The sequence below is a fragment of the Peromyscus maniculatus genome, chromosome X (genome assembly GCF_049852395.1).
Source record: "Peromyscus maniculatus bairdii isolate BWxNUB_F1_BW_parent chromosome X, HU_Pman_BW_mat_3.1, whole genome shotgun sequence".
NCBI classification, from domain to species: domain Eukaryota; kingdom Metazoa; phylum Chordata; class Mammalia; order Rodentia; family Cricetidae; genus Peromyscus; species Peromyscus maniculatus.
In genome coordinates this window covers 19,506,543-19,529,731 of record NC_134875.1, presented here as the reverse complement: position 1 = coordinate 19,529,731, position 23,189 = coordinate 19,506,543, and the positions used below count along the sequence as shown (strand labels likewise).

General features: G+C 39.6%; 1 protein-coding gene across 1 annotated transcript; it reads right to left on the bottom strand.

Moving 5' to 3' along the window:
- Nucleotides 1-2,897: 2,897 nt before the first annotated feature.
- Nucleotides 2,898-15,185, bottom strand: Mmgt1 (membrane magnesium transporter 1). Its single transcript, XM_006991982.4, has 4 exons — nt 14,880-15,185; nt 12,534-12,586; nt 8,284-8,387; nt 2,898-6,549 (listed from the first exon to the last, which is right to left on the bottom strand). Exons 1-4 carry the CDS (start codon nt 14,956-14,958, stop codon nt 6,390-6,392), a joined length of 396 nt encoding a protein of 131 aa, XP_006992044.1. The 5' UTR covers nt 14,959-15,185; the 3' UTR covers nt 2,898-6,389.
- Nucleotides 15,186-23,189: the final 8,004 nt, after the last annotated feature.

Sequence of the window (23,189 nt, the reverse complement as noted above, 5' to 3'; positions counted from 1 at the left end):
AAATTGGAATAGAGAATGGTTCGTTCTTGTTTAGTTACGAGAGTGGCATCGGGATCATATGGAGAAATAAGCAACAGTGGCAAGAAAATTAGGAATGATGGCTCTAAATGGAGAACCTCGAGGCTCATCACACTATTCTTTCACATTTCACACGCTTCCAAATTCCAAAACAAAAATTCAGGAAAAGTATCAGTATGGTTTTAGATATGGGCAAAATGATAACTGGAGGTTATCTAGGAAAATAAGCATGTCAAGATAATTAGGGGAAATCCTCAGAAGGAATAGTAAGGTTTGGACTAGAGATGCCAAATATGAGAATATAGAGCTGGGGACATTGACCAGCAAGGTAGAGCACTTCTCTTTCATGCTCAAGGATTTGGGCTAGACCCCCAGGACAACAAAAAGGGGGAAGAGAAAGGAAATATATAGCAATTTAAAACAATTAGAATTTTTTGTGTGGCTTTTTTCCCCTCTAGAGACTGCAGAGTCCAGTGACAGATCTGTGGACATTCAATGTATGAAGATGGCTCTTCCAATCAATGTGGGAGAAAATAACAAATGGGGTTGGGATAACCAGTTAGCTACTTGGGTAAAAAGTATTCCTATTACCTAAATAAATTCCAAATGAACAAAAGATTTCAAGTATAAAAGCAAACAAACAAAACCCCCTTGAGCCAGTTTTGGTGGGACACACCTGTAATCTGAGCACTTAGAAAGAAAGCTGAGGCAGGATTGTGGTTAGTTCTAGGCTAGCCTGAGCTACATAATGTGTACAGATCAGCCAATACAACATAGAAAGATCTTATCTCAAAAAACAGACAAACAAACAAACAAAACCCCTTTAAAGCGCTAGAGAAGTATATTCAATTCATTCATTCTTAAATGTAAAAGCCTTTCTAGGCAGAGCAAATTCCCAGTAGCCACAAATACTGATAACTCTAACTACAAAAACAAACAAAATTCAGGAAAACATCACTAAACAAACAATTTTCTTAACTTACAAAAAGCTCAACTGAAAACAGAACACGACCACACACACAGTTCACTGAAAACCAAAAGATGAGAAAATGTGTTCCATCTCTTCCATCAAAATATATCAAACTGGCTGGGCAGTGGTACGGCACACCTTCAATCCCAGCACTTGGGAGACAGAGGCAGGCAGATCTCTGTGAGTTCGAGGCCAGCCTGGTCTACAGAGCGAGATCCAGGACAGCCAGAGCTGTTATACAAAGAAACTGGGTCTTGAAAAATCAAATAAAAAAATAAAAATTTAAAAAATGCATTAAATCTTCATTAAATATAAGATTCCAATAATTCACTTTCAGAAGATCAAACCAAAAACCAATTCATATCCAGTATTGGCATGGATCTGGTAAACATTTCTTCTCATACACTGTATGTGGAAGGACACTGGACCGTGATGTCTGAAGGTCAATTTGATAGTAGCTACTGAACTGAAAATGAAAAGCATCCTTTGATCCAGGAATTCTATGGTAGCAATTAACCCCGTGGGCCTAAATCTCATTAAATGCATGTATATATTTACTCCAATATGACCCAGTGAAATACTGAAAACAATCTAAAAATTCACCAGTTTGGAATATTAGTTGAAAAAATAACGAGGTGTTTCTGTATATACTGATACAGAAAGATCTTATAAAACACAAGAAATGAAACAAACAACGTAGAAAAGCATAAACTGTCTAATTCCATTAATGTAAAATAATGAAGTATATGTTGGGTGGCAATTAAAGCTGGTTACCTCTGGAAACATACATATTAGAGAGGGAAGAAAAAGTTCTTTTTTTCTTTCAAAACACAGGGGACAATTCTATTTAGAAATTACACAATGAACAAACATATCACACAAAACAAATGTAACATATGCACATTTCTAGCCATCTAGCTACTCTTTGAGAATATTCTGTCATTTAACAAAATGAAGTTTTGCATCATCCTAAAGCTGGCTTCACTAACAAGGGGCTAATTTTTGTAATTTAAAATTTTTCATATATTTTTTGACTTTCTATATTACCTGGTCTTTTATTCCATATGCATATATTATATTTCCCTTTCCTTCTTAAAAAAAACACTTTGTCAGGTTATTTTTAAATATCCTACATGGACTTTCAAATTACTGTAGGTAACTGGCAAGTTTTATACATGGGACTTGCCTTTAGATTTTCATTAAACTTTTGATTTTTCCCTGGTATGCCAATCATGGTTTTTTGTTTTGTGCTTTTTTTTTTTTTTTTTTTTTTGGTGGGGTCGGGGACAGGATCTCACTACACAGCTCTGGCCAGCTTGGGACTCACTTCGTAGGTCAGTATTAAAGGTGTGTGCCGCCATACCCAGCTCAATCCAGGTTTTTTGACTATCATTTTAACTGTATGCTGCATTTGTGATGTGGTGATCACATGTTGCTGCTCAAGGACCACCTCCTGTGCCCTGCAGGGCACTTGCTTATCTAGAAGTGCCATTATACATTGTGAGTGCAAAAGCGAAAGTACATTAAGACTTTACATATACAGGGGCATGGTGGTGCTCAACTGGACTTGGGATGCAGGTGCAGGACAATTAGGAATTCAAGTCCAGCCTTGACCCCAGCACTCGGCAGGCAGAGCCAGGCGGATCTTTGTGAGTTTGAGGCCAGCCTGGTCTACAGAGCTAGTCCAGGACAGGCTCCAAAGCTACAGAGAAACCCTGTCTCAAAAAACCAAAAAAAAAAAACTTTAAAAGAAGACTTTACATATATAATTAAAGTATGCATTCAGAAAACAGCATAATACTAAAAAAATACAATATCACAATATTAGTTCACGTTTTTCTGGAGACAGAGAAGCTGAAGAAATGAGATTAAAAGTTAAAAACAAAAAACCCAAATACCAAAACCAAGGTGAGACAATCACTTATTTATTGGACAGGGCAAGGTCATTTAAAGAGAGGAAACATATCCAAAAATGGGTTTATTGGTGTTACAGGCATCAAGGCTCACAAACAACAGTATTCAATACATCATGGAAACAGGTCACGTACAGCCAGGAAGATGCTGTCATGTCACTCAAAAGTATGCCACAAGTGCTTAGGAAGCAATCACTAGGGAGTAACTGCATACTTGTCACCAATTCCCAATCTTTATTCCCTGCAGCTGAGCTATTAGCCCATAGGATTTGGCTAGTTCCCTGGTTATGAAGTGTGTTCCTGCGTTCTGGAGAACTCGGATTGTATGTCTCCTACTTTTTAATGTCACTGAAATCATGTCAGTATAGGCTTACCTAGCACTAGCTCACAGCACTGGTTTTGAACTACCCTAGGCAGTAATGGACTATCGCACAGTATTGTAAATAATATTCTGTACTGAACACACTTAGCACTGTTACAATGCACCCATATCTTGTTAAGTTGTATAGTACCATATTTCAAGAAGATAGCAGAAATTCAATGAAGTCGATTTAAAAAAAAAAAAATTGGGGATGTTTACCTGGCCTGAGGTATACAAGCTGTCCGCAAAGGTGGACATATCTAAAATTTACTATGTCAATTATTTGCCAAAAAATTTAGCATTATTTTTAGCAGGATTTTCTTGGCTGGGTAGGCAAGAATAGATTTGAATATCTACTGTAGAAACTAAATAAATGTTAGAAGCAGTATTACAGAATGGATGTTCGGCTAGAAGGGAAACTATTCTATGTAACAAGATTAACTGAGTAGTCTGTCAGGTATTGGCTTTCCCTCTTTAAATCCATTAATCTAGCAACTACTTTTTTTACCGTGATACTGTGGATGAACCTAAGGCCTTGCATATGCTAGCCAAGCATTCTACCAGATTAACAATCCCAGCCCCTCAACCTCTTCCTCTCACTGTACTGGGCTCTGGGTTCTCAAGACGAGTGTTCACTCCACATAGAAAACCGTATTTAGGAATCTGGTCACAACGACTAAAATATTGCATGAATTCATTTTTAGTAAATGATCAGATTATACATATGTAGACTATTATTAGTTCCCTAGGATCTAGCTGGGACACACTGGGAGGAAATCGGAGGTGACTACTAAAGAATACGGGGCTTCATTAGGGGTAGTAAAATGGCCTAGATTTATCATGTAGTTGCACAACTTTGCAATTATATTAAAAGTTACTTAATTGTATGCTTTTAAATTTGTATAACTTCTTTAAAGGTAAGGTCTCATAGTGTATCTCAATCTGGCCTTGAGTTTGTGTGACAACTTTCCTGCCTTGGCCTCCTGAGTGTTAGGATTACAGGCGTGAGCCGCATCTAGCAACTATGCCCTTTAAAAGAATGAAATTACAAAGCATGTAGATTAATTCTCAGTTAACATTGTTATGAAAACACATTAAGAAGGAAGACAGTCCCCAAAGAGAAGAAAATGAGAGGCTCTTCAATCAAGTACTAGTCAAGGAGAATGGGAGAAAGGCTTGATGTGCAGCATGCTTCCTGCATGCCATTTGGATTTCACTATCATCACGTTAGTTCTTGGATTCACTTTTTCTGGGGGTGGGGGTGGGGTGGAATTAAGACAGGGATTCACTAAGATAGCCCAGATTTGCCCCCAAACTGGTGATCCTGCTTCAGCCTCCTAAGTGCTAGGATTACATGCACATGCCACCATACCTGGCTTGACTTCACATTTTTAGACTGTTTCTAAATTATTGTAGGCGATCAGTAGATTTCCGAGTTGTTCTCATTAGAGAACAGTGTCAGTGCTACACAGACTTGGAAAAACAAAAGAATCACAATCCAATGCCAAGGGGATGTAGCTCAGTTTGTAGAGTGCTTGCTTGGCATGCATAAGGCCCTGGGTTCAATCACCAGGAGCCAGAAAACCAGGTATAGTGGCAGCACCTATAACCTTAGCACTGAGGAGGTGGAGGCATAAGGATCATCCTTGGCTACATAGTGAGGTTGAGGCTAGCTCAGGTTATGTGAAATCCTCTTTACAAACAAAAAACAAAAACAACAAAAACAAATCAATGACAAAATAATCTTGTCCTTTGAAGCTGTGCATTACCAGGTAGAAAGGCTGAGGTTCATTCCTAATGAAAAAATGCCACCAAGTGTGAGAACATTTGGATAGCAAGACCCTGCCTGAAACAAACAAACAAAAAAGCTTCAGGTGGGTTTCCTATCAAAATCCGCAGAGTTATTCCCTTTACACCTATATGATTTAACAAAATTAATATGTTGGTGCTTGTGGAAAGCAATAGTCTCTACGAAGTAATGTTGAGCTTCTTAGTTTCCTAGCTAAAAAAGCTCCTCCAACTTTCCTAAGAGTAAAACGACTGTTTCTGAAAACATTCAATGCTGTGTCCTTATGCTCCCCTTCAGCACCATAGTGAAGATGGAAAACTCCAAGCCAGCTTGCAATCAGAAGCTACGAAGCAACTTCTTAAATGACCTTAATTTTCTAAGAGAATTGAAATAGATTAGCTCCAAATATTTAGAACATATTTGGCCCAATTTCTTTGCATATGCCTTTAGATTAAGTGAGACATTTCCTTATTTTCACTAATTTACCAGTTTAGTATGAAATAAATAAGTCAACAGACTTTGAATGAGTGAAACTGGCTAATGACAATCAGTTTTCCTCAATCAATACTAATCTACACAGGCAAGATAATGAAGTCACAAATTGTCTTTTTGGTCTACTTTCAACTAGTCTTACATTATATAATGAGTGAAAATTTTACAACAAAACAACAGGAGTAGTTTCACAGCAAGATGAACTTGTTAAATATATATGTTATGATAGAATTTCTAACACAAAAAACTGCTCACTGCACACAGAATCTCAGAAGTGATGAAACGAGACAGCTAATGTTAGAAGGTATCTGGGAGTAGGGTCTGGAGAGAAACCATTGATAAAGTAAAAACTGGCAAGTATCCGTAAAAGCAGAGTCACTCTTTAGGAAACCTAAGAAAAACTGCAAAGTCACCATTCTGGTCTTCTTAAAGAAGTCGGTCTAATAAGAATTGAAGACCATTTGACTCTTGTGCTGCAAAATGCAGGTGTTACATGGTATTTTCAGGACTCCTAAAACCTGTAGTGCAAAAGAAAAGAAATCTATGAAAATAAATAATCACAAAAATCCCAACGTTTTTCTGGGAAATGTGTTCAAAACAGTGACTTTTACAAAACATGGGAATTGTTTCAAATGAACAAAAAAAACCTCTATACGAAACTTCAAAGACTCATTTCACAGATAACTTATACACCATTTGATTTCAACAATGTACAAACAAGGGCCATAGATTATTGTAATTAGCTCTGAAATAGCAATATAAATACTGATGTTGGGGGGAGTGTTTGACACCCCAAACTCCAATACTCAATTCTGTGTCTGTCCTGTTATTTAATTTGTAAAAAGCTTAACGGCGCAGTGAGTCAAACTTTCGTAACTTCAATGACGTGTTAGAGGACAATGCATCGAGGTTTGAAGAATTTGTTGCATCCGAAGGCCGGAACAGTACTCGGCCACGATGATTAAATACATAAAAAGATGGGTGATTCCTTAAGGTATCAAATGTCCTTAAAAAGAAAAAAAAAGCACCAATTTTAGATAAACCTTTATAAAAGCACATTTGGAAAATAAGCAGGCTTCTAGTTAATTATGAATTTGCTGTGAATTATATTTTAAATAGGAATAAATCTGAGATTAGACTACAAATGGTAATCACACTGTATTGCATATTTTTACTCTACAAAGACTGTAAGAAACTTGGAAATGACCATAAAGTTCTCAGATTTTTTCTTCAGCCATTCATCCTTCCAGGATGCCTATTAATGATAACAAATACTAGATGAACTTCAGTCATCTCTATAAATTTCACAGTAGCTTATGATAAATCATCTTTCAAATGCTAGCATACAGACTGTACCTCTGATTATTCCTCCTTGGCCCTAAGCTGTAGACATTTCAAGGATTTGTTTTTCAAGTACAGTGAAAAATTCCTTTTGGCCTTCTGTATGGACTATTGGCCAAATGCAACTATTTGCTGCCCCCTACTTGATGCCATTTGGTTTGGCTCTTTTCTTTGCTGGCCTCTTGCCTGAGAGCCTTCAAAGACTCTCCCAGTAAGGTTTGTATCATCTAAAAAAGTCCATAAATGTCCTGAGATATGAGCTTTTAGTGTTTGCTTTTAAATATTATTTTCTTGAAAAGAACCAGAGAATCTTCCCTTTATGGAAAAAATCTCAAAGTTAGCCCCACTTAACCACCCAAATGGAAATGGGGGGGGGGCTGGAGAGGTAGTTCAAGGGTTCAGAATGTATACTGTTCCTACAGAGCACCAGGGTTTTGTTCTCAGCATCCATGCTGGGTGGGTGGCTCATAACTGCCTTTAACTCCAGTTCCAGGTGCATCCAATTCTCTCTGGCCTCCGTGGGCACCTGCATGCACATAGTGCACATAAACTCATGTAGCCACATATACATAAATACAAAATAACCTTAAAATAAATTGAAATAATGAAGAAAATGGAGGGGGAGTAACTTCCTCCAGTGTAGAGATATTTACTGAAAATATTGTAAAGGGCTATTTTTCTAGATAAAGAAGGTAGGGAAAGCCCAGAAATGGAATTGAACAAACTGAAGTAAAAATATGAGGCAGGCAAGCAAACAGAAAACAGGAAAAACATGCAGAATAATGATGGTATTAATCCAGAAAAATAGAAAAAGGGCTGAGGGTACTCCTTAGGTTCAAATGACAGAGGAAACAGAAAAGTCAGTTATTCTTCCAAATACTAAGCTAGGACAAGAGGATAAAAGAAAAAGAAGGAAGACACAAGGAGGTAGAGAGGAGACAGGAGAGAAAAGGAGGGAATGAACCTAGTTAATGCTTCTGAGCTATTATCTTTCTATGTACCTATTTTCATCTGTCTATCACATTCTAACGAACCAGTGATTTTAGGCCACTAGCAGGAACCATAATCTAATACCTTGTTTTTACTTCTCTCCTCTTATGGTTTTGTTTTGTTTTGAAGCAGGGTCTTCCTAGACTCTCTTGGAACTCACAATCCTTCTGTTTCATCCTTGAGAGTGCTGGGCTTACAGGCATGTGCCCCTATACCTGGCTTTCAACTTTGACTTGTCCTATGACACCAAATACTGACTTAGTACTTTTGCCTCATTACCCCTACATAATCAAACTACATAATGAAAAGATAAAAGTGAAACTAACTTTTGTGTAGCTGAAATCACGCTGTAAATCATGTACAGAAAACAAATCTCTCTGAAGTTAAATGCTTCTGGAAAGGAACTTACTTATTTTTTAATTCTGAAGTGGCATCCATGTCTTTGAATTCCCCTGCGATATGAACTATGCCATAACAGGTAACTGCAAAGGCCAGAAGTGTTTGAAGAACTATCTGTGAGTATAAAGACGCAGATTAACAAACAGCACATAAACACTCTTTGAAAAAATTGACAATCTGCTTCCCCCAACCCCACCCCGCACTGTGCAAGTTCTAACAAGCATTCCTCAGTGCCACTCGCCAAGGAGTCACTTCTTGAAATGATTTACACTCAGACACAATGAAATCTCTTAAGTACAATAACACTTTTGATGTTTTAGGAAGTGAACTTAGCAACATGCTCAGAGGAGCAAAGTCACCAAGTACTAACTGGTACCAAGCCACTTAGAACTCAAGTACCAAATAGTGTCTGCTTCCAAGAGCAACTAAAACTCTTCTTTGTTATTTTAGTACTGGTTAGTATCAGAGAGGGCACAAAACATATGAGCAGAGTATAAAGAAAAGCAATAAAAAGGTATCACGTACCCGCCAACCAACTAAACTTTCAACCCTTGTCATTTTGAAACAGGGTCTCATTACATATCCCAAGTTGGCATTAAACTCACAATCCTCCTGCATTAGCTTTTCCAGATGCAGCAATTACAGGTATATGCCACCAAACCTGGCTTCTCAGAGCCTTCCAAGTCCCTGTCCCATTATTTCCTTTCTTTCCTTCTTAAAGTTAACTATTATACTTAATTGTGTATTAATCAGTTCCTTGCTGTTCTTGACCATTTTCCTTCTGTTTTTGAACAATTATGGAACCTCTAAAACACATTATGGTTTACTTTTACTCATTTCAAATCTCATTTAAATGCACTCAAATACATTCTTTTGAGTCTAGCTGTCGTCCCTCAACATTCTTTGTGAGATGCATCCCCACAGCAGCTGTCTATTCTTTTCATTGTGTTTAGCACTTATCATATGAAAACACCATGATTTATTTCATTATTGCTGGGAATGTGGGATGTTTCCTGTTATTTTTATAAGGCCAACATAAATATTTCTACATGTCTCCTGGTACACAGGAATGGAAATTCTGAGTACAGAGTATGTGTGTGTTCAGATTTATTACATAACACCAAACTGCTTTCCAAACAGGTTGTGCAAGCAACAGTGCTTAATTTAATGTTTGAAATTAACCAACATGGGATTATGGGCCTCTTTTCTTAATTACGATTACATAAATTTTTAAAATTTGCCAACTGAGAATCCTAAGAAGGTTACTTTAAGTAGATATAAAAATGCATGTATGTCTGTATACATCTACTAAAAAGAAAAGGTGAGAGGAGGGTAAGTTAACAGCCACATATACCATATCTTTAAAAACACTTCGAGACATAATTAGCCACAAGCTAGTACTGTCTAAACCCAACAACATCTGGAATGTTACTTTACATTGCAACCACCAATCTACCAAAGAGATTTTTTTTTGTTTTTTTTCCGGAGCTGAGGATCAAACCCAGGGCCTTGTGCTTGCCTAGCTGAGCTAAATACCCAACCCCTGTTTGTTTTTTTTTTTTTTTTTTTTTTTAATTATTAAGAGATCTTCTGGGGGCTGGAGAGATGGCTCAGAGGTTAAGAGCACTGATTGCTCTTTCAGAGGTCCTGAGTTCAATTCCCAGCAACCACATGGTGGCTCACAACCATCTGTAATGAGATCTGGTGCCCCCTTCTGGCGTGTAGGCATACATGCAGACAGAATACTGTATACATAATAAATAAATAAATTTAAAAAAAAAAGAGATTTTCTATTCATTTTACATACCAACCACAGGTTCCCCTGTCCTCCCTCCTCTCATCCTCCAGCCCTTCCTCCCAACCCATCCGCCATTTCCATCTCCTCCAAGGCAAGGTCTCCCATAGGGAGTCAGCACAGCCTGGTACATTCAGTTGAGGCAGGTCCAAGCCCCTCCTCCCCGCACCAAGGCTGTGCAAAGTGTCCCCCCATAGGCAATGGGCTCCAAAATGCCGGCTCATGCACTAGGGATGGGGTCCCATTCCCACTGCCTGGGGGCCCCCTAAACAGTTTAAGCTAAACTTGTTGTTTTTTTAAAACAGGGTCTCAGCTCAATGTTACCGAGGAAACCCTTGAACTTCTGAGCCTGTTTCTACATTCTAAGTGCTAGGATTATAGGCGTGTGCCCCCATGCCCAATTCATTGGGAATAGAGGATCAAACACAGGGATTTGTGTATGCCAGGCAGACACTGTACTGAATTACATTCCTAGCCCCAAGGAGATTGTGTTTCATATAACACAGCAAGAATGTGGTAAATCAATGAATTGTCATGAAAATATATCCCAGAAAAATGATGTCCAAGGAAAACTATAAAGTAGGTGTGGTGGCACATACTTGTAATCTCAGCACCCAGGAGATGAAGGCAGCATCAGAATCAAGAGTTTCAAGGCCATTTTTGGCTACATACAATTTCAGTGGTAGCCTAGGCCACACAGCCTCTGTCTCCAAAATAAAACAAAAACCAAAGCTAGCTAATTCCAACACTATATATATACTTAGTATTGGATAATGAATTTGGGGACTCTTCCCTGGTGAAGACTATTTCTCCTGTTCTCAGCATTCCTTAGTTATCTGTGCTTCTTTGTCTGGTGTTGAGGCCCCAGAGTCATCCCTTAAATCATACACATACAAGTAACATTATAGGAACTGAGCAGTTGTATTTATACATTTAAGAATATATAGATATATACATATGTATGTAACACAATTTAAGAAATAGAAGCCAGGAATTTGAGTGACATGGGAAAGATTGGAGGGAGGAAAAGGGGAAATGATATAATTATATTTTAATTTCAAAAACAATTTTTAAAGTACATGTACACATACATAATGCTTTTATAAAGGATCTAGTTTCAACCTTATTTCGTTGTTTATTTCACATTTATTTATAGGGAGGAAACATAGGTGCCATAGCGTTAAGGGTTCAAGTCAGAGACTTGCAGAAGTTGGTTCTCTCCTACTATGTGGATTCCAGGGATTAAAGCCAGATCATCAGGCTTAACAGCAAGTGCTTTTACCCACTGAAACATCTTTACCACTGAGACATCTCACCAGTTCCCAAAAGCTGTTTCAATTAGGTAAAACAAAGTACATGTACCTAAGACAACACTGTGTATACATAGGAAAAATAGGAACAAGCCTAAACCCTGATAGCCTTTAAACTGTTACGAGTAAATGTGAAATTGCCAAGGAATTGGATCAGTTCTGTTGCTGCTATTGTTTTAATTGTGTGTGATTAGTTTATATTTTTCACACCTATTGTTTAATTCTGTTACAAAGAACTTACTATTTTTCTAAGTTTAAATCTAATAGTAACACTAAATTATAAGTCAAGTGAGGACTAGGCATTAATTCGGGTTAAAAGCCACCTTCTTTAGTTTTTAATCATTGACTCCTGTCTGTAAGTAAGTACTGTCAGCATTGCTTGTTTTTAAACTTCATTTTCAAAATCAAGAGGAACTGCTGGGCCAGTGAAATGGGTGAGTGGGTGAGGATGCTTGCCACCAAGCCTGATGACCTGAAATTTTTTTTCCCTTGGGACCCACATGGTGAAAGAGAATTGACTCTTGCTGATTGTCTTTTGACCTACACACTTGTGCTGTAATAAAATATTGAAAAAGGAATTTTTATAAAAACTTGAGACAAATAAGAATTTTAAAGGCCATTTTATATTGTGGATACAAAAACTTCTAGAAAGGCCCCCTATTTCCTTCTTTAGTTTTTGTTGTTTTGATAAAGGGTCTTACTCTGTAGTCCAGGTTGACCTCAAACTCACAACAATCCTCATGCCTCAATCTCCCAAATGCTGTGATTATAGCTGTGAGCTACCATGGCTGATAAAAAGTTCTAATAGAAAATCTTTAAGATTTCAAAATCTTTAGATTTTATAGAGTGATAAAAGCAGGTAACATCTGGGCAAGGTAACACAAGCCTTTAGTCCTAGCATTCAGGAGGCAGAGGCAGGGGCAGAGGCAGAAGCAGATAGATCTCCGTGAATTTGAGACCAGCTAGATCTACATAGCAAGTTCAAAGTCAGCGAGAGCTACACAGTGAGACTCTAGCTCAAAAAAAGAAGCAGGTAACAGATGTCATATAATGCTTGAAAATGAAAAGAATACAATAAAATAACATAAAAATTACCACAAGCAAAGTGGTTGATTTTTAAATACGTATTTAATGGAATATAAACGACCAACTTACATCTATTGGTAGTGATTCATCTTCCTTTTCTGTTAGTCGCATATAAGAACGATCTATAAACCAGAAACATACCATTAAGGATATTGTAGCCTGTTTTCCTTTCTTAAAATGCAAGAAAATCAATATACCAAATAAGTGGCTGATTTACATGCTACATAAAGTAATGCTAATCCCAGATTCCTCAAAAACCTCTTCTAATGCAGTCAGCCTTATCTTTATGAATTAGTTTATGCTTGTCATGGCCTGTCTTTATTACCTTAACTGAGTGACAGATGGCCAAGTATGAAACTGAAATAACTAAGCATAATTTTTCATTCATTAGTATAGAAAATCTAGAAATTCTCAAACTTTCGTTCACTAAGTGGTCAAAGAAGTCATAATTATTTAACAGTCGACAGGACTACAAACATCTTCAATGCTGAATGACCCTGCCATTGTACAGTGAAGCCAAAGTGAAAACTGGCATGGGAATGTTTCTCTTCAGTGTAGTGGTGTAATCGGAGTTTCAGGACACCAATTTCTGTCCCTGCTCCTACTTAATTCTGCTGCTGCCTTAACTTCAGGAGGCAGCAAGGGTCTGAAGGATCAGGATTTGGAAACTGGTAACCCTGAGTCATACACAGTACCAGCTCTTCTATTTACTATAATTTACTGTACCTCACTTAAGACATCCTCAGCAACTCCAACATGTATTTCAATTGTAGAGTGTTAAAATGTGAAAGTGAGCAGAGTGTTTCTTAGACTCAAAGAGCTACAGAACCAGTCAACTGAGTTTCCTCGGTGGTAAAATGGGAATGTGAAAGTTAAACAGGGTTTGTTTAGTGCAGGATCGCTGCACTGCTATAATAAAGGTCACTATGGCAGAGATGAGCATGCTACGACACCATAGGATGCTATCTGATGCCACAATTTCACATGACACAACTAGTGTCAAAGGTAATGCCAGACTTTTGCCAGCCTGAGCATTACAGAGATCTTGCTGCAGTTAGTTACAAATCCACAAGGCATTCGAATCATGTGAAAAATATAAAATCCAAAATCTTAATTCTAGATTAAGTAGGACAATTCATACTTCATAATATACTCTAGACTTAAAATACCCAAATTGTTTTAAGTGAATGTGGTATGACTCTGTTAAAAAGGTATGTTTCAGACAGAGCATATTTGAATTTACAGAACTTATAATGGCAGGAGTAAAGAGAAAACCAATCGAATATCAAAAGTAGTTTTGAATTAACCTTCTAATGTCCCACTTCTAGCTAGCTTTCTTGTTTGAATGAAGTCTAACATGGCACTTTAACACTAGCTAGGCATTTCTTCATTGTTGAAACGAGGATGTTGGACTTCAAGCAAGGGCCTTCTTTGCACCATGACTGTATAATAGAGCCAAAGCTTACTTTGAAAATAACACAGTACTCCAGTGTATGCTAATCTCCTCCAGGACGGTGCCTCACAAACTAATGTGCACGTAAATCACCCAGGGATCTATTAAAATGAAGATGTGATTCAATAGGTCTGAGGTGGAGCCTGACTGTCTACTAACAAGCTCCCAGGTGATGTCCATGACGCTGGCCTATTGACCACACTACAAGCAGCAAGGCTCTAAGACACTTTCTGCGGGTCCCACTAAATTACTACTCCCCATGAGCATTTATACACACACCCCCGTTTGCATATGCATATTATTTTACCGTAATTATTTCTTGTAATTATTTCTCCACTAGCCTAAGAACTCCCTTATGGCATCGCGGAACCTCTAGCATCTAAAAGCAGAAGTAACTTCAATCATTGATCTGAGAAAAAAAATTAAAACCCACCATATAGCACGTTATCTTCTGCCCAAGGTCACACAGATTTAACAGTTAAGCAAAATTTTAACGACCAGCCCTTTAATGTTACCGGTCTACTGCTCTTTCCCGTGTCACACTGCCTCCCTGAGGCAAATGGTCACTTAACTTCTCAGACTCTGCCTGGACAGCAGAGCGCCCAGGATGCTGTCGACCTGTCATGAAGCCACAAGCATTCAAAGTTCTCAATCCCACACTTTGATCCGCTTTATGCTGGATCTGACATCTGGTGTCTTAAGTTCTGAGACAGACTCCTGCTCTGAATCCTTTCTCAAACATCAGCAACCTCTTCTAACCTTTCTGCAGTCTAGCTGTTCCACACCCCTCCAATTTTAAGCCTTCCACCGAGGACCCTGAACTGCTTTACTTAGTCACCCCAAACTATACGGTCTCTAACGGCTGCTCCCCCGGCACTGGGTCCGACAGTTCCTCAGGGGAGCGCCCCCACACAGCCCTAGGTGTCCCACACGCGACAAGTCCCCGTCCTTCATGCACTTACGCTGAGCAGCTGAAAAGGCAGCATGGGCTAGGGCAAAGAGGCCGACGCCTACAAGTCCTTTCCACAGCGATGGCGCCATGATTCGGAAGGAGCGGCAGCCCAACAAAAGGAGGCGAAGGGCGGTTGAGCTATTCCTCCTTTCACCGGCGGGCGTCCACGCGGCGCAGGAACATGACGTCACCAAAGCCCTGGGCGCGAAGTGCCGGGTGGCGCAAAACTCAGTGAGCCGTGAGAAGGAGGAAAAAGGAATGCTGGGAAGAAGGAGAAAGCGACACGGAAAAAGGTCCTCAGGGCCTCCTTCGAGTCTGCGCAGTGCCGCTTCTCTCCGAGGGGCGGAGCTGAGCCGAGGGCGTGAAAGAATAGGCCAAGCGAGACCAATGGGGAGGCGCAGGAAAGTGCCAGCAAATAAGCGCGGGACTTGGAGAAGGGGCGGGACTTAGGAACGGCCCAGGAGGAGAAGAGGGTGGGGCTGGTGGCAAAGGCTGTGGGTGGGAGATTCAGAATCCTAGCAGTTTGTATTTGTAAGTTGGCTAGTTAGTTGGTTTGGTTTTCTTTCGAACCCAAGTCCTTTGCTTTCATTAAGTCTTCCCTATGCTTCTGGCCTCGGACAACTAGTACTGAGGAAGGTTGCAAGGGAATTAGCGTGAGGAGGCAAATAAAGTGTGGAGGGTGATAACTTGGGGGGCGGGGTTGGAGCCCTGAACCCTTGACTTGCAGGAGACGCTCAGAAAATTAATTTGGCTTCGTACATTTCTACTTTACCTTTCTTTGAGAAAAATCCACTCAAAAAGGAGTGTAGCATAGCGGAACTGTTTTGTCGTGAAGAATGCTAGCATGCATTAAGGAAAAAATAAGTCAATAAAGGGATGTTTAAAACAATCTGATCAGGATCCAAGTATAACCTCCTTTCTCCGTTTTTGTCTTCATCTCCTAAAATGTAGGCATTCAAAAGTGAGGTCTTCCCTTGATCTCTTTTTGCTCTGCTCTCTGTTGACAAGCTCATTAATTCGTTTCCACTTCAGACCAGCATAGGTACTATAGTGATTCCAAATCAACAACTGTGTCTCAAATACCACTCCTTAGCTCCAGGTCAGCATTCCCAGCTAGCCACTGCTGGATATTAATTTGTGTGTAAGTAGACCCCATGGTAAATGAAATTTATATGGCCAAACGTAATTCACCCCCTCAATTCTATACACGTTACTTCAGTGCCCCTGCTGAGTGGCACAGCTTTGTAAACTGCATATCACAAAATAAATGTAAAGTGTAATTACCGTTCTTTCCCATCGACCTCTAAAGAACTGTCATCTCAATCAGTTGACTCACCAGTACCTGTTTACTGGTACTCCTTATTATGCTTTTTAAATGTGAAGCACCCCACTTGTGATCTCCTTAATCTACTCAAATCAGAGTGTATCACCTTCTAAACTATATCATTTATTTACCATGTTTGTTATGTTACTGTTGATTGCTTCCTCTCTTCCCATTCTGGACTGTGAGCTGCAAGAAGACATAGAACATTGAGTGCCAAATAATAGAAACTGAATGCATATTTGTTGAATGAAGGATGAATAAATGCTGGGAAAGAACTGAAAGTGATTTTATCACTGAAAAAATCTTTACAAAGATTCCTTCTAGCACTTTGAATTGGGTTTTAAAAGATCCCTGTGGTCTTTTGATATACTTGGGTTGCTTCACATCTGAAAAACTGGAAATTAAGACATCAAAGAGCCAACAAGATACTTCCTTAAACTTACCTGTATTGTTTTTGTTCTGGATCCCATTACTCAAATATCATGTCAGTCATTACTGTTCTGTGGGCCCTCTCCACACAGTGCTTGATCAACATCAATTGCAATATCAAGTATTCCTTACAAAAGAAGAAGTATCAATAAACATCACAATCAGAACGAACAAACAACTCATCACTGTTTAATTGGCAGGAAAATGCTTTTTTCTCAATGCTTGGGATGTTGCAAGATAGAAAATCCAGTTTTAAAACAGACCAAAATTTTGTTTTAGCTTAGATAATGCTCATTAAAACTTTTCCAGGTGACCTAATAACAATTTATCTGAAGCAGAAAATTATTAAAAGGCTAGAGGGTTTTGAGAGGGGGAGAGGTGAGGAGGGGAGGGAGGAAACCGACTGACTCTCACTGTGTAGTCTCTGCGGGCCTCAGAATAATAATTGAAACTGTTGTGCCTTATCCGCCTACTCAGTGCTGGGATTGTTGGCATGTAACACCAAGAACACTTTCTTAAAGTCTCTGAGTTCTGGGTCACTTATTTAAAAAAAAAAAAGAAAGAAAAAGAGGTTATGGAGAAATACGCCCACTGAGAAATCTGGTATTTGTATAAGCCACAAATGCATTTTCCTAGTCTTCAGAGAAGTGACTCAGTTGTAGAAAAAACGTTTTGCTTTCTGTTAACTTAAGATACACTTGCATCTTTCCCTATCTCACTCTCTTCCATGCATACACCACTCCTTTTAACCTTTTATCACTGTATCAAATACCAGAAAACTAGCCTGGTTTTCTGTTTTCTAGTCATAAACTGTTAAATCAAGTTCACGGGGTTTGTTTTGAAACAGGGCCTTGTTAGGATGCCCAAGCTGGCTTCAAACACTTGGGCACAAGTAGTCCTTTGGCCTTGTGTACTCCCAGAAACTGTACGACTACAGATGTATACCACCATGCCTGTGGAATGGCATTTCAATTTTCTGTAGATTCTAACCTGAAGGGAGATCAAGGTGTTCTTAGTTAGAGAGAAATGGATCATACTAATAAGTAACTAGAATCCACTCAAACATGGTTCTGCGGGTTGGAATTAGTCCCAGAGTACAAGATGCAACTAGTGATAGCACTGAGTTCTTTGAACAAAAATCAAAATGCATAAAGCACAGTATTTAAAATTCTAAGTAACTGAAGAAGTGCCTTGATTATTCCCCCTCCAAAAACCCTCCCTACATGTGCGGTTAATTATATGATACAGATATTATTGAAGGTGAAGATAATAATAGCTAAAACATTTATAGATAAATGTTTTCCAGGTTAACGTGTTAACTAGAGAAAAGTGTCCCAGCATTGGACCTTAGCTTCATGCCAGCCAAGTTCTTAAATATCTTCATAATGTTACTTGTGAACATTTCAGTCGCTCAAATATATTTCCCCTTTATCTACCATACTCTGATCTAGTGTGAAAATTCGCCTTTCCTGCAAATATGTTCCTATTGCAGATATATAGATATAGATACAGATATAGATGATATAGATATAGATATAGATGATATAGATATATAGATATAGATATAGATTAGATATAGGTATAGATATAGATGATATAGCTATAGATATAGATTGTATGTACTGAGAGGGCTGGTGAGATGGGTTAGCAGGTAAGGGTGCTTGCTGCCAAGCCTAATAACCTCAGTTAAACCCCCAGGACCTACATGGTGGCAGGGGAGAAAATGAATTCCTTAAAATTGAGTATGGGCAAATGTGCAAACACACACACACACATACACACACACACACACACACACACACACACACACTGAATTAAAACTTAATTTTATTTTACTGATTTATTTATTTTGAGTACTTTTCTCTTTTTAAGAAATTTTTTATTCATTTTATATACCAACCACAGATCCCCCTCTCACCCCACCTCCCACTCCCCCCAGCATCCCCCCCTCACCCCCATCCCCTCCTCCACAAAGGTAAGGCCTCCCATAGGGAGTCAACAAAGCCTGGTACATTCAGTTGAGGCAGGACCAAGCCCCTCCTAAATAATTTTTTTTTTAAAAAAGAAGTTTCTTCAAGCTAATTATATTTAGAACAATATCTCTGAGTAACATATTCTAGAATTCTTTTACCTTCTAGGCAAACTAACCTGCTTGGCTGCCCTGTCTGTCTGTCCACCACACCCTCCTCCTTCCCTTTTTCCCTCTATCCTCCCCACTTCATGGACTTAATCAGCAAATAAGGAATTGCATAGTTCTTTCTCAGGTAAGGAATCAAATCAATAAAACAGCAGAAACTGAATCATTCAGACAGGCAGATCTTCCACAGATACATATAGGTTTTACCTAACACATTCATCATGCAAAAAGTGCTTGTCCAGGTTCCCTAAAGACTTGTAACTGATCTGCCAGAGAAGAATTCACACATTTTTTAACAACAGCAAAAACCAGGGCAAAGCAGATAGATCCCTTTGACACGTTTTACCCTTCAGCCAGGCAGATGTATAGCCCTTACCAGAGCTCATGCCTCTCTACAGGCAGCTCCTGGTGGCCCCAGGCAGCTCCCTAGCTACCAGAACTGGAATCCAGGTCCCTAGTTTGAGGCTCTCCCTAGGAAACTAGCATTTTCAAAATTAATGTTGCATCCTCTTATTTTCTTCTTACAGACATAGTGTGTACTTGGAAGAAATTCAGACAAGAAACAACGAAACATGTATCTCAAACGATCTAAGTAACACTTTGGTATTTTGAGAATCCAATCTTTTTTTTTTTTTTTTTTTTTTTTTTTGGTTTTTCGAGACAGGGTTTCTCTGTGTAGCTTTGCGCCTTTCCTGGAACTCACTTGGTAGTCCAGGCTGGCCTCGAACTCACAGAGATCCGCCTGCCTCTGCCTCCCGAGTGCTGGGATTAAAGGCGTGCGCCACCACCGCCCGGCGAGAATCCAATCTTAATAAGATTGTATTTACATGATTCATGGCTTTGAGATTTGTTTACTGAATTACTTATACTGCAATGGTTTTCTAGAGCATGTACTGGGGTAGAGTTTGGACCCTGGATTTTCCTTCTGGACATCTGGGAGACTGAAGGAGTTACTCGTCTCTGTGTTTCAGTTCCCTCACCTGTAACTTGAGGATAGTCACAGTGCTCATTTATAGGGGCCATGGTCAGGACTGAGTGTGGTGATGCCTGTGAGATGTGTAAGTCATCTCACACATTGTAAGTACTCAGTAAATGTTGACTGTCGTTTTTATTATTTAAAAAACATTTGTTTTTACAATTTATATGTATGCGTATCTGTGGGTGGATATGTGCACATGAGTACAGGTGCCTGCAGAGGCCAGAAGACCAGTGTTACCCCCTAGAGCTGGGGTTACAGGTGGTTGTGAGCTAGCTGCCTGATATGGGTGTTGAGAACTGAACTCAGGTTCTCTGGAAGAACAATGTATGCTCTTTAACTATAAAGCCATATCTCCAGGCCTCAATTTTTTTTTATTTATTGTTACTTTACTATTACTGTGGATGTAGGATCTTGGGGGAGGGTGGCTCTTGTGTGCCATGTGCACCATGGCACAGATGTGGAGATCAGAGCACAAGTTTGTAGAGTTGGTTCTCTCCTTGCATCTTTATGTGAGTTTTAGGGCTCAAACTCAGATCCTCATGATTATCCAGCTGAACCATCTCTTAATCCTTATGATTATTTTAATGTGTGTGTGTGTTCACGTGCATGAGTACAGATGAGTGCAGGTCAAAGTACACCCCCAGGTGTTGGTCCTCACTCTCTACCTTGTTTGATACAGGATCTTCTTTTTGCTGCTATGTACCCCCAGACTAGTTAGCCCATGAGCTTCCAGATTCTCCATTCTCTGACTCCCCTCTTGCTGTAGGAATACTGGGATTACAGATGTGTGTTATCCAATCTAGCATTATGTGTGTCCTGGGGATCCGAACCCAGATCTTCATAAGTGTGCAGCAAGCGTTTTCCCCCACTGACTGAGCCATCTCCTTGGTCCCTGTTATTATTATTTGTTATTGATCTTTCTATTTTTCCAAACTAAAGAGATTCCTTATCCCATCACTCTTTCCTAAAGCATCAGTTGCTTCTCCCCTTGATTTTTTTTTTTTTGAGACAAGGTCTCATTGGTTTTGGCTGGCCTAGACCTGCCTGCCTCTGCCTTTTGAGTGCTGACCCTTCGTTTTATATTTTAATTATTGTGACCATTTCTAGATTGAATACATCTCCCAGGGTTTGTTGTTGCATCTGCACAGAGTAGCCTAGGTTACTTGTATGAGCTTAATATGAGCATGCACTTCAAAGAGCCTCCCTAATGGCACTGAAAAAAAAATCTGGCTTTTTTTCACATTGGGATGCTCATATGAGGTAATAAATTGTGTGAAAACTTTTGCATGTATATGGTGAATTCAATGGGTAGCTGTGACCTCTGTTTGAGTTTAGGCATTCTGTTTGGATATAGGCATTCACTTCAATATTGCCTCAGGACTGAGCTCATGATACCCTCCCTTTCTTGTTGGGAAAAGTCAGGACCTCCCACAGCTTCAATACTGAACATATAGCTCCCAAACCTATTGCTGGTCCTGATGTCATTCCTGAACTGTCAAGCTACATTTCTAACTGCCTACTCCAATATCTGCAAGTGGATTTCCCACCACTTTCCTTTTTATTTTGGGGACAGGGTCTTATTGTCATTTATCCCTGGCTGGCCTGGAACTTGTTGTGTAACCCAGGTTAGCCTCAGACTTGTGATAATTCTTCTGCCCCAGCCTTCTGTGTGCTGGGATTATAGTCATGTGTCAGCATGCCTGGATTCCCTCCGATTTCTTACATACAGCCTGTCCATAGCCAAGTTCAGCCTTATGACTTCCTATTATTCCTGCTAACAGGTCTATGTTTTCTAATTATGCAGATTCAAAACTGTGGAGTCCTTTTTCCATGTTTTTTTTTTTTTCCTTTTTGGCAGTGCTAGGGATCGAATCCAGGGCCTTGCAAATGCTGAGCACGCGCACTGAGCTGCATCCTTAGCCATCTACATTCTAACAGTTTGCCGCTTTTATTCCTATCTTACCCAGTAAATTAAGGTCCTATTACATTTTGGAACTAATTCTGTTTTATTTTTCCCTATCTTTTTGGTAGGAGAGTGTGGTTCTTTGAATGAGAAATGTTCCCCATAGGCCTGGGAATTTGAATTCTTGTTCCAAGTTGGTGGTGCTGTTTGGAGTGGTTTAGGTGGCGCAGTGTTGGTGGAAAAAGTATGAGAATGTCATTGGGGGCAGGCATTGAGATTATATAGCCCCGCCCTACTTCCGATATGCGCTGTCTGCCTCAAGCTTGCATTTGAAGATAAGACTCCCGGTCCCCTGCTCTGCTGCCCTGCCTGCCACTTGCTGTAATGCCTCCCCAGCATGGTGGGCTGTTAGCCCTCTGAAACTATAAGCCAAAAGAAACTCTCTTTTCTTTAAGTTGTGTTCGGTCATGGTGTTTGTCACAATGCCAGGAAAGGAACTAATGCAGAGAGGGCACAGGCTGGCCTCAAAATTATGTTGCTCCTACCTCAGCCTTCTGAGCCCTGAAATTACAGGTGTGTGTCACCATGGGAAGCTGCTTTTTCTAAACTCCTAGCTGGCCTCCCAGTACTCATCGCTTTGCATGTAATTTATTCCCTTTTCTGCTGCCAAACCTAAACTGGGGGGATTTTTGATTGGGGAAACGAATGAGCTAAACATTTCAGTTGCATTGTAGCTCTTCCATTATGTGACTTCTCCTAAACTTCTCCACCCTTCTCCCAGGACATGAATTAGTTAACCCACCATTTATCAGGCACTTCCAGTGAACTAAAGATTGTGCTGAGCGCGACGAAGCTTATCTGTGCTTTTCAGTTATCAAGTATTTACTGAGTACTTACTATGTACCTGGTATTGCAAAGCCCTCTTTCAGTTTACCCTTGAATTGAGTTTATGTTTCCATGGAAATTGAACGCCATCTGCAAACATGGGGATTTCCTTTGCACTCATTGAAATTCAAGAGACACTTACTGGTGCGTTGATATGGTATGTGCTAGTGCATACATTTTACATTTTCTTTTGTATGCTTATGTGTACATGCGTGTGTGAGTGTGGGCCATGGTTCATGTATGGAGGACACAGGACAATTTGCAGGGGTCAGTTTTATCCTTCCACCATGTGAGGCAGGCTTATTGGCATATATCTTTACCCACCAGATCATCTTTGTTAGCCCCAGAGTACTTACTTTGGTTAAATTTTGTGCTAGGTGCTGGTGATACAGGACAAAGTAATATCTAATTCCTGCCTTGGAGGTGCTCACGACCTTAGAAAATGAATATGATAATTATCAGGAAAACTAGGATAGAGATCTGCTCAGGGGTTCAGGGCCTTTAGGAAGAGGAGCCCCTAACTCAATCTGTGGGCATCCGGGAACATTTGGTGACCTTTATTCTGAGTTTTGTCAGCCACATAGACATCACTTTTGGAAGGAAGGGGTTGTTGGTCTATTCAAGTAGGAGGAACACAAGGAAAAGCATAGGAGATATATATAT

Coding starts and splice junctions, on each gene's coding strand:
- Mmgt1 (XM_006991982.4), bottom strand. CDS start 14,958: ATGGCGCCATCGCTGTGGAAAGGACTTGTAGGCGTCGGCCTCTTTGCC. Junction 8,388..12,533: donor ATGAATCACTACCAATAGAT/GTAAGTTGGTCG, acceptor TTATACTCACAG/ATAGTTCTTCAAACACTTCT. Junction 6,550..8,283: donor ACTTCAGAATTAAAAAATAA/GTAAGTTCCTTT, acceptor TTTCTTTTTAAG/GACATTTGATACCTTAAGGA.